Here is a 15333-nt window from a genome sequence, read left to right as displayed (position 1 = left end):
GAGCAGGAGGAGGAGAGGAAGAAGGAGGTGAAGAAGGACGAGGAGGAGGAGGAGGAGAAGAAGAAGAAGCCGTGCCAGGCGGACCAAAGAAATACCAATCGAAACGAAAATAAAAGGGAAAAGCTTTCCATGAATAATGACAAGCGGGGTGTGGGAGGAGACGCAGATGAAGGTGCTAGTGGAAGTGGCGACCGTCGCGACGATGGGGAGACGCGTCCAAGCAAGCAAACGCAAGGTAACCAGCTTGACCGGAAGGACGACCCCACTGTGACCCCCCCCCAATCTGCGGACAAGCAAGGAAGTGGGCAAAGTGTGCAAAGTGCGCAAAGTGCGCAAAGACGGACAACCAAAGGTATGGCAGAATCGTCGTGCCACAAGAAGAGGAAAGTTATCAGTGCGGTAACCCCCCCTCGGGAGGGAAGTGCCCATACGAGCGATTTATTAAGTGGCGAGATCCACGAGGGGAAGAGTTTTTTTTCCACGGGGGACGAGTCCCCGTTTTGCCACATGTATTCCCCGCGGAACGTGGCTGCCCAGATTGGGAACCCCCCGAAGGATGGCGCCCCCGCTGGTAGCAGCAGTGGCAGCAGCAGCGGCAGTAGTACCCCTCCTGAGGATAAGGGCAAACTGAGCAGAAGCGGGAGCGACGCGGCGGATGACCTGATGGACGGTCCGCTGGTGAGCAGCACGTCCGGAAAGGTACTTCCAAACAAACAGCAAATAGAAAACTTCATCCTGTCAGTTGAAAAAACCTGCAGTGGAGAAAAAAAAAAAAATAAAAAATCGCAAATATCGCAAAAATCGCAAATATCGCAAAAATCGCAAAAAAGGAGGACATCCTTGGCTAGCACCAAAAGAGAAGTGACCAAACGGAGCTCCTTTTTGGCCGGCCTTTCCCCAGATGAAAATCTCATGGAAGATGATAACGAGGATGGTAAAGCAGACCCATTTTGCAACCATCATTTTTGCTACGACTCTAATATTATTTACCAAACGGATGAGAGGAACTACGAGGATGGTGGCAGCTACAGACAGTCGCTGAACCCCGGTGGAGAGATGGCCTTTTCGCTGAATGGCGATGACTTGTTTGATGAGGCAGAGAGGGACGCAGCACAGAGATATGCTCCATCTGCTCGTGGGAAAAGTGAGAAGAACTTTTTTGAGCTGCAGGAAGAGGATCCCCTTCTTCAGCGCGAGAAGAGCGGAGGAACGCAGCCCACATACCCACTCGAAAAAAAGGAAGCAGCAGCGAAGGAGAAGTGCACCATGGAAGGAGAAGAAGCCACTCACGCGCACCACATGGAAACACACACATCGTCTTCTCCCCTTCTGAACGACACCCCGTATGACCTAAGCCAAAGCTACAAAGGCACACATCTGTATGGCGAGTTAGAAGCTTATAAGACCAACTTCCAAAAGAACCCCTACAGCTCCAAGGAGAACCTGATGAAGCTGTTAAATTCAAAAATTGAAGACTACGACGGGGGGGAAGCGGTGGAAAATGAAAAGGAAGAAGCTGGTGAAGGCAAATCTGACGGGGGGGACCCCAACAAGCTGTGCCAGTCGAGTGAAACAAATCAAAATAAGCAGAGAAAATACGAACGGAACTTTTTTATAAATTTGGCTAGTCAGCAAATGAATGGAGATATTGTAAACTACACAAATGAGTGTCCCCTCCTGGGGTGCATCCCGGATGGTTATCCCAACGTGTCCACACCAAGCGGCCATCTGGTAGACACTTCAGAGCAGAACCCGTTTTGCCTTGGAGAAAATGTGAAAAGCACATTTATGCAGAATGTCTTGAAGAACAAGCTGAACATCGCCATAGACTCTCCCCTGATTAATGATAACGAACCCGTGAAGAAAAAATATGACCTCCAAATTAATGGGTTCAAAATTTATGAGCAGATAGATGCACTCTACCAGAGGAAGGAAACGAACCAGGAACCAACTGGGTGCAGCAACTCCCTTCTTGAAATGTGCAGTTGTAATGCGTCCTTTGTGGGAAGCAGTGGAGAAGGGAAGGGACTGCCACTTTGTGAAGACAGCTTAGTTCAGGTGAGCCACTTGCACAGAGGGGAGGAGCCCTCCTCTGCTGGGGGCAACTATCAGGAGGTGGCGAAGAAAAAAGACTCCCTTTTCCAGCACGACCACATGCGAGGCGTTGCTCATGTGAAGAAATGCGTTCAGAATGAAGGTCAGCCGAACGGTGAGGAGGAGAACGACGGTGTTGAAGATGCCGCCAACGATGGTGCCGCTAACGATGGTGACGGATCTGCTAAGCAGCTGGGGGAGGGACAGCCCCCTGCGGGCATACCCAGCAGGAGGGAACCGCGCCCGGGTGTACCTAACGATGATTGCTCACCGGGGGATGACCCCCACAAGGCAACTACAGGAGATCTTCCCCAAAGGGGAGGCCTCATTGTAGGTAACTCTGCCGTAGGTGTGGAGAAGGACCAACAGATTGGTGACGCAGTTATAAGCAGTGTGACGTTTCCCGTTGGGAAGGACCACGACGCGTTGGGAAGGCAGCACAGTGTGAGAAGCCATCCAGGGGAAGATGTCAGCGGAGTTTCTATGCCATACTCTAAGGGGGAGAAAGGCACTACGCATGAAGGTGAAGACTGCACCACGCTTCATTTCGAAGAGATCTACCTCGCGGACGATCTTACCACGTGTCCGGAGAGCGGACTAACCGTTTGCGCGTCTTTGGAGCAGCCCGGAGGTAATGCGCAAAAAAAAAAAAAAAGTGAGTGGGTGGTTGGTTTCACCTCTCGCGCGTAGCTAGGTTTGCCCGACGCGGTTAGAAGTTAGCCCGTCGCTTTGTTACTTCGTCGCTTCGTTGTGTCTTCTCTTCGTCACTTCCTCACTTCCTCACCTTTGGCAGGCCCCGAGAAGAGGGAACCGAGCAACCCCAGCAACAGCAGCAGGAGCAGCGTGAGCACCGCGGATGGAAGGGCGGAGGGGGAAGGCCCCCCCACGCAGAGGTGCGCCGAGGAAGACGAATCGGGCATGGCCGGCTTGGACGTCCAGTCGGGCGACCTCCCCAGTGGAAGTTTGTTTCAGTTTGTTACGCGGGGCGCGTCGGATGGGAGTCTCTCGGAGGAGCAGGAGGAAGAGGTGGTGGGCCTTCTGGAAGAAAAGGGGGTGAACCTGCTGAAAGACCCGGTAGAGGAGCTCGACCAAAGGAAGGACGACATAGCTCGGGTTCATACTCCCGAAGGGGAAGAAGGAACATGTCTTGGTAGTCAGAAAAACGGCGACGAGGGGGAAGGTGCCAACCGAATTGAAGAATCAGCGCAGACGGAACCGGTTCGCAAGGCAGGCCGCTCGAAGGGGTCAGCAAATAAACCAGACGGAGGGGGAAAGAAGGCATTGGACGAAGCCCGCGGAGGAGGTGCACTCAGTGGGCCCCGCCCGGTTAGCCAGTTAGCTGAAGGATCTTCGTTTGGATTTAATAAGCGGGGTGCCGTGGAAGGGGATACCGCCAATGTGGATACCTCCCGCGCGGACAAAGTGGACGACGCGGAGTTGACTTGCAACGGGCAGTCGGAAGGAGGCGGCAACCGAGAGAGCGAGCGGGTACCAACCCTCCGTGTGATAAACGAGAAAGAGGGCCCTGTCAACGGGGCGGCCACTCCATCAGATGACCCACCGATTGGAGGTAAAAACGAAGAAGGCAGCGTCTCCCTTTATGCGAACCACCGTGTGGAGGCGGAAAAACTAAACCAGGACATCCCATACATTACGAACATACACAAAGAAATGCACAGGTCGCCAGTGATGCCTCTCCGAATCGAGGCCTTTCACTCTCTAGAGGATCAAAGGCTAATCTATGGAAGGCCCGAATGGCAGAAGTATCTGTGCCCCCTGTGCGACAAGGCCTATTACCCCCCCAATAGCTACGTGAAGAATTATACCCACTACCTAAACGAGCATTGGAAGAAGAGAAAAATCCTGGGGGGCTACATCATATTCCCGTGCAAGTTGATTCATAACGGACTGGAAGAGGAAGAGGCAGAGAAGGAGAAGACGACGTACCTACGGATTAGCAAAAAAATGAAAAAAAAAAAAAAAAAAAAACTTTTTACAGATCCGCATTACCACTGTCCTATATGTCTAAGTGTGCACTTCACAGAATACGTTTTGCTAACGGAGCATTGCATGAAATTGCATAAGTCATCCGGGGCAGACCCCTCAAGAACACTCCCCTCAGATGTGGTGCACACGCCTTTTATCAACAGCAATGACTACTACTGTGCGTTGAAGAAGTTCGGGTCGGAGAAAAACATCACCGTGGAAGGAGTGAATACATGTGCCAGCAGCGCGGGTTCAGCTAGCCATGCAACACCTGCGCAGCTTCTGGTGAGCACCGCCACATCTGCCTCGCTGGAGAAGGGCCCCAACCAGAGCGAGCAGAAGAACAAGGGGAAACACAGGAGAACCAGCAAAGTCATTTTTTGCGACGAGATTCAAGTGAGGGAGTACGACATTGAGTTGTCGCGCATTGAGAAGTTCGGCGCGAGCATCGGCCCCGTTTTTACGGAGGAGGAGGCAGTCACGACAAGCGTGATAAGCACCTCAAGCGGGGCAATCACACCAAGCGGGGCGATCACCCCAGGCGCAGTGAGCGAGGAAGGAAGAGCCTTCGAAGGAGCGGGCCAACCCGCGGAGGCAAACGGTGGGGCGCCCCGAGAGGAGGCCACCCCCCAGGAGCAAGCCGTCGAGGGGGCAGTGCACAAGGAGGACGCCAGCGAGAAGCCGATCAAAACATGCAACAGGGATATCTCCCCAAACGTTGAAGACAATCATTTGGGAGGAACACCCCACCAGAGTGCTCCTGCCAATGTGAAGGACTCAGCACACATTCCAGGAGAAGCCCCAAAGGACCAGGACCCCAACGCACCAGTGATAAGCAGTACAGAAAGGAAAGTAATCGAAAGGAGAAAAAAGAAAAAGCAGGATGAAGATCCAAACGGAAGTTATGCACCAAGTCGAAAGAATCCCAATGGTGGTTACAGAAAAGGGGTGTCCAACCACTCGGAGGAGACCCCTCTTCCTAATGGTAAAAGAACTGAGAGAAGTGGCGACCATGTGGGTACCTACACAGAGGAAGGCATAGGAAAGAGCAAATCTGGGGGAGAAGAACAGTCATGCGAAGAGGCGAACATCACATCGTCGTTTAGAAGTTATCAACCCGAAATGATCAGCGGGGAAAAGAAGGTATCCGAACAAGTTGTTCATCAAACGGAGTATCCCCCCCCCATGAATCATGTTAACGTGGAAAAGAACCAAACAAAGGATGAGGCGGGAAAAAAAAACATCGATGAGGAACACTCCCCAGGTACCCCCACCCAGGAATGTATCCACCCAAGTGGAAGTGTAAAGGCGCAAGCTGACCCCCCTCGAAGTGACAGCCTAAATGAACTCATCTCATCCCTCTTCAGCATCGATAATAATAGCCCCTCCTCAAACAGCGAACATAAGTCAGTCCCATTTTCCTGCCTGCTGTACGAAGAAAGTCTGCAGATAAAGGAACAGCCACTTAACGAAATATTACTCGAAAACAGAATTGAAAATAGCAAAGAAAATATATTCATTCCTGTGAAAAAAAAAATGGGCAAGCGCATGCGGAACGGAATTGACAACATGCACAAGCAGATCATTTCAAAATATGAGAGGAAGATTAAAATATGTGCCTTAAATGAACAGAAAAAGGAAGGCACTCCTTTCTTCGATTTTAAGAATTACGAAAATGTGTATATGCCCCCCAAGAACGTCAGTTTGAATTTACCCCCTGAAAAGGAGACCCACATTTTGAAGAAGGTGATCCGGCAAAAGAAGAAGGAGAAAATCCCGTCCCTCCAGCTCAACTGCAGGCAGAGTGCCCGGATAAAGAACCGGAACAAGCTGGCGCAGTAGGGGGGGTAGCGGGTGTCGTGAGCCTCCAGTGGTGAAGGCGCGTTGTGCGTTATGTTGTGCGTTATGTTGTGCGTTATGTTGTGCGTTATGTTGTGCGTTATGTTGTGCGTTATGTTGTGCGTTCTGTGCTGCTTTGTGTCCACATGGAGGGAGGAGGCGCCTTCTTCCCCCTTGTCATTTATGTTAGCTCAGCTAGCCATTTTGATTTTTTTTTTTTTTTTTTTTTTTTTTTGATCATACATTTTGTTGCGCTTTTCTTTTTTTACCTGAACGGTTCATGCGAGGCATCCCACGTGGTGTGCGCCAAGGGGAGTTTTCCTTTTTTTAAAAAATAAAGAGAGAAAAAAGGTCACTTCGACGGGTGGAGCGCGGCAGTGGGGGGTTCTCAGATCTGCGGGTCGTTGCGGGAATTCCAGGATTGCTTGGCGGCGCTGCGGTGAGGAAAAGCGGTGAGGAAAAGCGGTGAGGAAAAGCGGCGAGGTGTGCGCGAATTTGTGTGTATACTTCTCTGCTTCGCACCCCTGCCACGCTGCTTATATGCGCCGTATTGGAGCACAAGCCTCACCGAAAGGTCAAGAGGTGCTTCTCCGCGAGCGCCCCCTCGCACTCGTTGTACCCCCCAGACAGCACAGTGACGACGGGGATGCCCCGCTGATGGGCCATCTGGTAAGTCATGAGGTCCCGCTGATAGATGCCCACATCCGATACAGACAAAAAGCCAAGGTCATCGTCCGCACTGATGTCAACGCCGGCCAGGTAAAAAATGATGCAATTTTGTTCGGCCGCTATATCATCCAACACCTTTTTATATGCTTCGAGATAATCACCATCCGTTGTGAACGAATCAAACTCGACGTCTATCGTCGAGTGTGCCTTCACCGGAGGGAAATTATCCCTGCAGTGCAAACTGATCGTTTTTACGTTCGCGCAATTTCGAAATATTTCAGCTGTGCCATCCCCTTGATGGACATCCACATCGAGAATGATGGCCTTATCAATCAACCCATGGGATAGTAAAAAATGAACTGCTATCGCAACATCGTTGAAAATGCAAAAGCCATCTCCCCGATTTCTTTTCGAGTGATGATTTCCCCCCCCTATGTGCATGCACATGAAGTGTTTCATGGCTAGTAGGGAACTCAAAATGGTGCCATTAATTTCAATTAAAAATCTGCACACCAAATTGGGGTGTAAAGTCAGTTCGTATTTTTCCACTTGCTCGTTACGTGTCACTATGGAAAATATTTCTTCCACAAATGCTTCGTCGTGAATGCTGCACAGGGAGATGATCGTCTCACTGATGTTGCAGGAGGGTATGGCGTAATCCGCGTTGTATATCCCTTCTTCAATCAGACGGGAAAATATTTTTTCATATTTTTTTATTTTAAATCGATGGTACTTTTCCTTCATTGGTACACTCGAATAAATCGGGTGAAACACATACGGAGGGTTTTTCGACAGGGAGGAGGAGTACCTCTTCTGCTTCGTTACCACTTTGGAGTTTCCTTCCCCTCCAAAGAAGGCTAACTGGGAAAATCTGTTCAGCTCATTTTGCAATGCTGCAAATTTTGCACACACGTGGAGGGCCTCCCCCGACTGTGAATGTTTTTTTTCAAACTTGAATAAAAATTTGTCTATCAGTAAATCGATACTGTTTTGAGATAACTTCATTTTTTGCATGTTCCTTTTTGTTACTCCATTTGGGGGAGGTTTGTTTCCCCCCAGGTAGGACACCCCCCTCAAAGGGGATCCCCTTTTGGGCGAACACACTGGGTGGGAGGGGTGTCGTGCGGCGGTGCAGTTGGGGAGAAGCACCCATAGGGGGAGAAGCACACATATGGGGAGAGTCATTCTGAGGGGAAAAATAACACACAGTAACGCATCCTACAGGGGGAAACTTGGAGAAAAGAAGAGCCCCCTTTTTTCAGCGGCATCGAATGTAGCGCCCCCTCTCATCTGCACAGAATAACACCAGCTGGGAGTGCCAACCACGTGGGGGGAGGAAAATTCCACTTCGAGCATTTTTTACACATAGGAAGAGGCTTTCATAAGGAGGACGTTCCCAACTGAGGGGCTGATCGTGGTAGATATGTGCATTGCGCATCTATCTGTCCCACGTCGCAAAAAAAAAAAAAAAAAAAAAAAAAAAAGATGCACTTTGCAGAACCATTGTGAGAAGACTCACCGGGGGAATAAAACAATGCCACTGAACATTCCGCAGAAGCGTTTTGGCTGGTGGTGGCTACTCCTCATCACCTTTTTGCGGCGTTTTTTTTTTTTTTCCTTTTACCATCCTGTGGACACGCTTCCACCCCAGGTTGGGAGACTCCCCATTTGTTTCCTCCCCTTGTACGTTGCATAAAATCGGATCAGCAGCGCTCTGGTGGGATGGCTCCCCTCCGCCAAACCATGGCCCTTTCGCTTTGTTGCCCGATTGGACATTCGCACTTTTGCGATCTGCGCGTTAGGGAGGTTACCGCCTCGGGGGGTAGACACTGAAGGGTGGGCCACGAACGGGGAAACGGCACAGTAGGGAAGCACATTAGAGGGGCGCTCTCCAGAGGGCAGTGCACATGTCCTTTTTCCTTCCATTTGCGCCCGTTCCCCATTTTTGCCGCCCCTCTTTTGTGGTCCCCTCCCCGATGTGCACGCTTGAACCCCTTCGCAGTTGCGCTCTCTTAAAATTTCTCCCCACCGCATGATTTTTTTTTTTTTTTTTTCTCACTCAAGCGTACATCTCGCAGATACACAAATGGTTGCCGCTGCCTCGATTTTAAAGAATTTTTTTTTTTCCAGCAACTCCCCCGATCGGGTAGAAAACACTCATCATGTGTGTCACCGCACGTGAGCAAAATGAAGCGGCAGGGGGGGGAACTACCATCGTAGTGCCGTTTAAGCGGAAAAAAAGAAAAAAATAAATAAAATAAAATAATTTCTTTAAAAACGAGGCAGCGGCAACCATTTGTGTATCCGCCCACTTGCGCCTTTTCTCCGCCCCCTCCAACGAAATGAATCACAATGAAGGGAGGCGCAATTTTGTAGCACACGGGGGGAGGGAAACTGCACGTGGTAATTGGGGGGTGGCTGAAAGCAGGGGTAAGATCGCCCAGGGAAGTTCACCCCCCAGGAATGATCAGCGGAATGGCCAGCGGAATGGTCAGTGGAATGACCAGCGGAATGGTCAGTGGAATGACCAGCGGAATGGCCAGCGGAATGGCCTCCAGCGCTCCTACGAGGGGGGCGAACTGTTTAACCTTAAGAGAGGACTGCAAAGAGACAGCCCTGGAAGGGCCACACAGGAGGGATGCGCAAAGTTGCCCGAAGAAGGGCACGCCGATGGGGAGGGGAAGCAAAGAAGCGGGCAAACCGGACATAACAATAGTGGGCGGACTGGGCAAAACAGAAGTGAACGGACAGGACATAGCAAAAGTGGGCGGACAGGACATAGCAATAGTGGGCGGACAAGAAGGAGAGCCAACCATGAGGAGGAGAAGAAGCTGCCGAGCGGAGAGCACACACCGGATGAGGGGAAAAAGGAAATGTACGTCACCTACTGTGAGGAGGGGTATTTACGGGGGCTACTGAGGAACGCCGTGGTCAGGCCCAGTTTGAAGGCCTTCCTGGGGACGAGGGTTATTTCGTTTTTGAACGAAAAGGAAAGGCACAACTGCTCCATGGCGTGCAAGCTGCTCTTTTTCGAAACCTACTCCCTGGGGAACTTAAAAAATATTTACAAGAGGAAGTTCATGCCGAGTGAAAAGAGGAGCCTCATATGGAAGCTGATTCTGCTGGGGGAGAGCACGCACTTGAGTGAGGACCTGTTCGGCGAGCTGACGCGGAGGAGGAGCACCTACGAGCGGATCATCGAGAAGGACGTGCCGAGGACCTTCCCGCACCGGTTCGTTTCTCCGGTCAGCGGCGGGATTAGCGGCGGGATTAGCGGCGGGACCAGCGACGCAACCGCAAACACAGCCGCAGACCCAACCGCAGACCCAACCGCAACTGCAGTGCCGCGTGGGCCCCCCCCCCAGGAAGAGCTCTTCGACGTGCTGAAGACCTGCTCGCTGTACTTCCAAAACGTGGGCTACTGCCAAGGAATGAATTACGTCGCCGCGGTTCTCTTCCTCGTCCTTAAAGACAAGCTACACACAGCCAGGTGCTTCATCGCTTTGCTAAAAATTTTTAACTTAAAAGGAATGTACATGCACAAGTTCCCCCAGCTGAAGAAGACCATTTACCAGCTGAAGATCCTCATAAGGGCCTATTTCCCCAAGCTCTCTTCTTACCTTCGAAGGAAAAAAATTAAAATTGACTTCTTTTCTATTAACTGGTTCATGACCCTCTTCTCCCAGGACTTAACCTTTGAGCAGACGGTAAAATTATGGGACAGTTTTTTCCTTTTCGGGGTGAAGATCTTAATAAAGCTCAGCTTAATTTTTTTGTCTCATTTTGAAAGGAAAATTTTGAGCCTATCATATGAAGAGGCTCTAACCTTCCTCAAGTCGATTACGAGGTTCCCCTTCACCGATTACCTTTTTGAAGAGGAAAATTTCTTTGCCCATTTACGAAGGTTTAAAGTGACCAACAGGACTTTAAGGCAAATCGTTTTCCTCCGGAAGAATGGCATTAGCTTTGAGGTGCACGTGACAGAGGTAACCCACCGTGGGGTTCAAACGAATCGGTGCTCCGTGGTGCTTTGCGAAAATGGGAACAGGGGGGACAAAATGGCGCAGGCGGTAGGTCGCTCATCTGCCCTGCACAATGGGGATAACCTCGTGCACCGGTTTATGGGAATGTTCCGCGGGGCGGTGGACACCAACCGAGCGGTGAGCGGCAACCAAGCGGTGTGCACCAACCAAGCGGTGTGCACCAACCAAGCGGTGTGCACCAACCGAGCGGTGAGCAGCAACCAAGCGGTGAGCAGCAACGGAGCGGTGAGCAGCAACCAAGTGATTTGCACCAACCGAGAGATCTGCACCCCCCAGGCGAACTGCGCCAACCTCTTCCTCGACCCCAGCTGCTCCAACGAAGTCCCTCCGGAGAACCAGTGCCTCTCGCTGAACTTCAGCAGTGGCCTCTTCTGCGGCGCCAAGGAGCGGCGTAGGTACCTGCGGGGGGACAGCACCACCGGTGAGGGCAGCACCCGGGAGGAGGAGGCCACCGCGGAGGAGGGGTGCAGCGCGCCCCCCAGCCAGAACGCCTGCGTCGAAACGAACACCTACTACGACTTGAATTTGACCAAGTCCTTCCGGTGAAGCTTCCCCAAGGGGGGGGGTCGCTCCAAACAGGACACCTCCACGTGCCCACTCCCCTTTGGGAGCTCCCCCCACTGATTGGAAAATCTTCCAGAGGGGGAGGTTCACTCTTTGTTACGCGGTCGAAACACCCGCTGTGTTGTTTTCCGTTAGCCATATGTGCACGCACTGCTTCATCGTGCGTGAGTCCTTTTTTTTTTTTTTTTTTTTTTTGTTGTTCTCCACGAAGATACTTCTTCCTACATGACGACTTTGTTTTGCGTAGAAGGTCATCTGTGCCTCTCACCACGCAACGTCCTTCTAACATGCCAACTTTTTTTTTTTTTTTTTTTTTATCCCCACGATGTGTGAATCTTTGCTATGATTAATTGGCCGCAAGTGGGGGGAATCTTCCTCCTTCCCCCCTCCGTCCTCCTTTCTTTTTCCCTTTTCAAAATAAATTTCTCTTTTTTTTCTCGTCGCATAGCAGCGTACGCATTTTGGTGTACTTCACTACGTGTTAGAGATGGAGGGTCATAAAAGCGAAGTTCCCTTTTGGGGGATGGTACTTTCCGTGCTGCGCCGCGTTGCCAATTTTTTTTTTTTTTTTTTCCCTTTGCGTACCCGAACTGGTTACGACTACATTGCAGCAATGTAGCAACGTAGCAATGCAGCATCGCAGCGGTGGCACCTCTCCGTTTCATTCATTTATTTTTTTTTTTGTTTTCCCCCGAATGGTGAGCATGCAATGGTATGTTCTCGCGAAAGGCGATTTGTTCAGAGGCCGCTGTAAGGGAGAAAAGAACATCCCGCCCCTCCAAAAGGGAAAAAAAAAAGAAAGCAGCGAAAAGTGAGAAGCGAAAAGTGAGAAGCGAAAAGTGAGAAGCGAAAAGTGAGAAGCGAATAGTGAGTAGCGAATAGTGAGTAGGGGAAGCCCCCAGCTTGGCAACCGCCTCCTGAATCGCCTACCACGAGGAGTCCGGCCCCGCGGACGCAGCACGTGGGTTAGCAACACAGCTTGGCAACGCCGCTCAGCAACGCCGCTCAACAAAACATGTCTAGTCGACTGCTGAAGAAGTTCCTGAAGGAGAAGACCCGCGATGAGATAAACAAACTGGGGGAGTCCGTGGAGGAGGAGGCGGTGGCGGCTAGGCCGAAGAAGAAGAGCGTCTTTGCGTACTTGGACGACTCGGAGGGGAGCGAGGGGAGCGAGGGGAGTGAGGGCAGCGCGGCTGCGAAGGGGAAGCAACCGCAGAATAGTGTAAGTAAAAAGCAATCGAAAAATGCCGCGAACGTAAAACAGCCGCTGAGTGCCGCGAACGTAAAACAACCACACAATGGCGTAAAAGCGGCGCAAGCGCAGCGGAAGAAGAAGAAAAAGAAAAAAAACCTGGACGAGGAAATCGACGACCTGCTGCACACCATGAACGCAGAGGAGAAGCAGAAAGCGAAGAGGCAGCAACATGAAAATGCGTCCGATGAGGAGGCCCCAGAAGGGGGAGGCACTCCATCCGAAGTGGACCTCCCGGAATTGTCCGCCTGCGCACACGAAAAATATGACTACTGTCTGAAGCTAGAAAAAGGGAACTTTGACGTTAACGTAGAATTGAAAAGGATCTTCGGAAAGGATTTCGTAAAAGAAAATAAGTACATCCCGAAGAGCAAAATAAAGTTTTTAAAAAACTGGCTCGTGCAAGACTACACCACGAAGATAATCCACCCCCCCCTTTCAATGAAAAGGTATGGGAATGAATTTAAACTGGAAAAGCATAAGCTCTATTTGGAGGCAGAAAATCTCTTTTACGCCCTTTTAGATACACATGATATTGAGGCTATGCACAATTTGGTGAAGAAGTTCCCCTTCCATGTAGACACTTTGCTAGTGCTTTCAGAATACTATAACGAATCGAGCAATTTTGAGGTGGCCAATAAATTCACCAAATTAGCTCTCCTCATTTTGCAACACGTGTTTCACATTGATTTCAGTCCAAACAGCTTAAATAGAAGCAGAGAGATTTACGTGAACCCGCACCTCTATGATAATAAGGCTCTCTTTAAAGCGCTCTACATGCATATGCTTTCTCTGGAGAATGAAGCGTGCACTATCACTTCTCTTGAGGTTGCCAAGTTGTTATGCAAAATGGATTTGCAGTTTGACCTCTGCAGCATCCTCCTCCGAATTGATAGCTTAATTTTGAAGTGCAATTTATTTGACTTTTTCATTTATTTCTCCTTCAATTTTGTCATTCAGAATGTGCAGTGTGTGGTGCCCGCCGCGAGGCTCAGCGAGATCCTGGCCACTTGCCTCCACGGCGAAATGAGGCTCCCGGGAAGTCACCGCCCTGAGTGGGACGAGCACGCTTGGAAGAGGCAGGACGGGGGAGAAGCGGGGGAAGCGGCAGCGGCGGGGGGAGCGGTAGCGGTAGCGGGAGGAGGAGCCGAAGAAGGAGCCGAAGAAGGAGAAGCAGCAGAGGGAGAGTCACCAAGTCACAACAACCAAGTGGGAGAAGCCGCTGGGGGAGGAGCGGCGGAGGGAGGAGCGCCCCCCACCCCGGAGAGAAGAACGGACGAATTGGATCCAACGGACGACGCGAAAAGGGAACCCCCAAATGATGCAGACTGCAATGATGGGCCGCCTTACCAGATGGAGGGCGAAAACGAATCAGAGCTGCCCGTGGGGCATGAGCGGCACTCCGCCGATGAGCAGGGGGAGAAGGGGGAGCAGAATGAGGGCGACCCCCTGGAAGGGGGCAAAGGAAGCGGAGGTGGCAAAGTAAGCGGAGGTGGCAAAGTAAGCGGAGGGTGTAACTGCTTTGAGGGAGGCCGGGCCGGGACCGCCCTGCAGAGCAAGCTCCTCTTCGAAAACTTCGAAATCAGGCTGCACTTCCTGCTGCCCAACTTCGCCTTCTCCCTGCCGCTCAGCCTCTACCTGAAGAACAACAACGGAGTGGACCTCCAGGAGATTCGTCTAATCAGCGTGGACGACCTGGTGAGCGCCTTCTCCTACGAGGAGTGTCGCTTTCTTAGTCCCCACTTTGCCATTCGCTTCGACTGCCACGGGGGGCGCGCAAAGAATGGAAACGATAGACTTGGCCAGAGTGACCATGCGGAGGATCACCCCGATGGAGCTACTCCTGATGAGAGTGCCCCTCCAAAAGTGAGTACCAATGAACAGAAGAAGGGTCAACCGTCGCTCTCCTTTTCGGCCCACGTAACTCTCCTAAGAGCTCTCCTGTGCTTCCCCAACTTCCTACAAACATTTCTTAATTATAATAATTTCAAAACGACCAAGGTGGTGAAGAAGACCATTTATGAGTCCTCATTCAAGGATATCCTGGCGAGCCCCCCCTTCTCCTCGCCGAGTCTCTTTCGCCTGGGAGAGTTTGACGTTGTGCAAAAAATAATTTGCTGCTATTTGGAGAAGAATAATATTTACTACAAATCGGAGCGGGTCATCACGTGGTTCCACGTGTGCAGTGCGTTTCTGCACGAGCTGTATAGGGACCCCTCAGGTGGGTGCCCGCTCGGGAGAGGCGGTCTCCCCGTGGTGATTCGTACTGCCACGCGGTATCGCCGCATATGGTTGTGCCCGTCCGTTTCCACGCCTGTCTCCCCTCCATCACGTCTCTCTCCACCCCCATCACGCCTCTCTCCCCCCCGCAGCGGCCCGAGCCCTGGATAAGGCGCGCGCGGAGTGGCACGGAAAGGTGCACCTCCTCGACGTAAGCAAGTACAAGGACGTCCGCGTTGGCGAATTCAAGTCCACCAATTACCTCCTGCCAGACTTTATGATGGAGAAGAACAGAACCTACTCCCCCCACACGCCCGCGGCCCCCTCCAGCTACTACGTCTCCCTCAACAGCAATTTGATCATAGCCTTCTTCCAGAGCCTCCTCCCCTGGTACCAAGTGGATTACTACGGTTATCAGAGCGATTGAAATGTGGCGAGTTGAAGCGGAGCTGTAGCGGAGCTGATACAACAGCGCTGCTTCGTTTCCGCCCTGTGCAAGTCTCTTTGCATGCCCCATTTGGGAACTCGCCTGGGCCGCCCCGTTGCGAGCGCCCCTTTACGAGTACCCCTTTTTTTTTCCCCCCTTTTTCAAAAAAAACAAAAAAAAAAAATTTTTAAAAGTAGAGAATTTTTGGTGCCACCCCTTCGTGCGCGTGTCTTCTCAAT

The 15333-nt window shown here is 51.3% G+C and overlaps 4 protein-coding genes across 4 annotated transcripts, besides 14 other annotated features; 3 read left to right on the top strand and 1 right to left on the bottom strand.

Moving 5' to 3' along the window:
• Nucleotides 1–129: 129 nt before the first annotated feature.
• On the top strand, nt 130–5922 carry PVX_097885 (hypothetical protein, conserved; the record flags this gene model as incomplete). The annotated part of the gene is made up of 2 exons (XM_001613187.1): nt 130–2725; nt 2888–5922. The coding sequence occupies 2 exons, from the start codon at nt 130–132 to the stop codon at nt 5920–5922; spliced, it is 5631 nt and encodes a 1876-aa protein (XP_001613237.1).
• Nucleotides 640–672: a microsatellite.
• Nucleotides 756–779: a microsatellite.
• Nucleotides 4108–4180: a microsatellite.
• Nucleotides 5834–5860: a microsatellite.
• A 561-nt stretch (nt 5923–6483) lies between the features above and the next one.
• On the bottom strand, nt 6484–7593 carry PVX_097890 (histone deacetylase, putative; the record flags this gene model as incomplete). Its single annotated transcript, XM_001613188.1, has 1 exon — nt 6484–7593. The coding sequence occupies one exon, from the start codon at nt 7591–7593 to the stop codon at nt 6484–6486; it is 1110 nt and encodes a 369-aa protein (XP_001613238.1).
• A 1371-nt stretch (nt 7594–8964) lies between these two features.
• Nucleotides 8965–9013: a microsatellite.
• A 329-nt stretch (nt 9014–9342) lies between these two features.
• Nucleotides 9343–9424: a microsatellite.
• A 37-nt stretch (nt 9425–9461) lies between these two features.
• On the top strand, nt 9462–11177 carry PVX_097895 (TBC domain containing protein; the record flags this gene model as incomplete). Its single annotated transcript, XM_001613189.1, has 2 exons — nt 9462–9820; nt 9875–11177. The coding sequence occupies 2 exons, from the start codon at nt 9462–9464 to the stop codon at nt 11175–11177; spliced, it is 1662 nt and encodes a 553-aa protein (XP_001613239.1).
• Nucleotides 9811–9838: a microsatellite.
• Nucleotides 10069–10092: a microsatellite.
• Nucleotides 10173–10198: a microsatellite.
• Nucleotides 10406–10429: a microsatellite.
• Nucleotides 10430–10457: a microsatellite.
• Nucleotides 11178–11414: 237 nt separating the features above from the next.
• Nucleotides 11415–11446: a microsatellite.
• Nucleotides 11447–11731: 285 nt separating this feature from the next.
• Nucleotides 11732–11763: a microsatellite.
• A 259-nt stretch (nt 11764–12022) lies between these two features.
• Nucleotides 12023–12102: a microsatellite.
• A 108-nt stretch (nt 12103–12210) lies between these two features.
• Nucleotides 12211–15094, top strand: PVX_097900 (hypothetical protein, conserved; the record flags this gene model as incomplete). Its single annotated transcript, XM_001613190.1, has 2 exons — nt 12211–14668; nt 14820–15094. The coding sequence occupies 2 exons, from the start codon at nt 12211–12213 to the stop codon at nt 15092–15094; spliced, it is 2733 nt and encodes a 910-aa protein (XP_001613240.1).
• Nucleotides 15095–15333: the final 239 nt, after the last annotated feature.

This window comes from Plasmodium vivax, chromosome 10, assembly GCF_000002415.2.
Source record: "Plasmodium vivax chromosome 10, whole genome shotgun sequence".
In the NCBI taxonomy this organism is placed as follows: Eukaryota; Apicomplexa; class Aconoidasida; order Haemosporida; family Plasmodiidae; genus Plasmodium; species Plasmodium vivax.
This window is presented reverse-complemented; position numbering and strand designations above follow the sequence as displayed.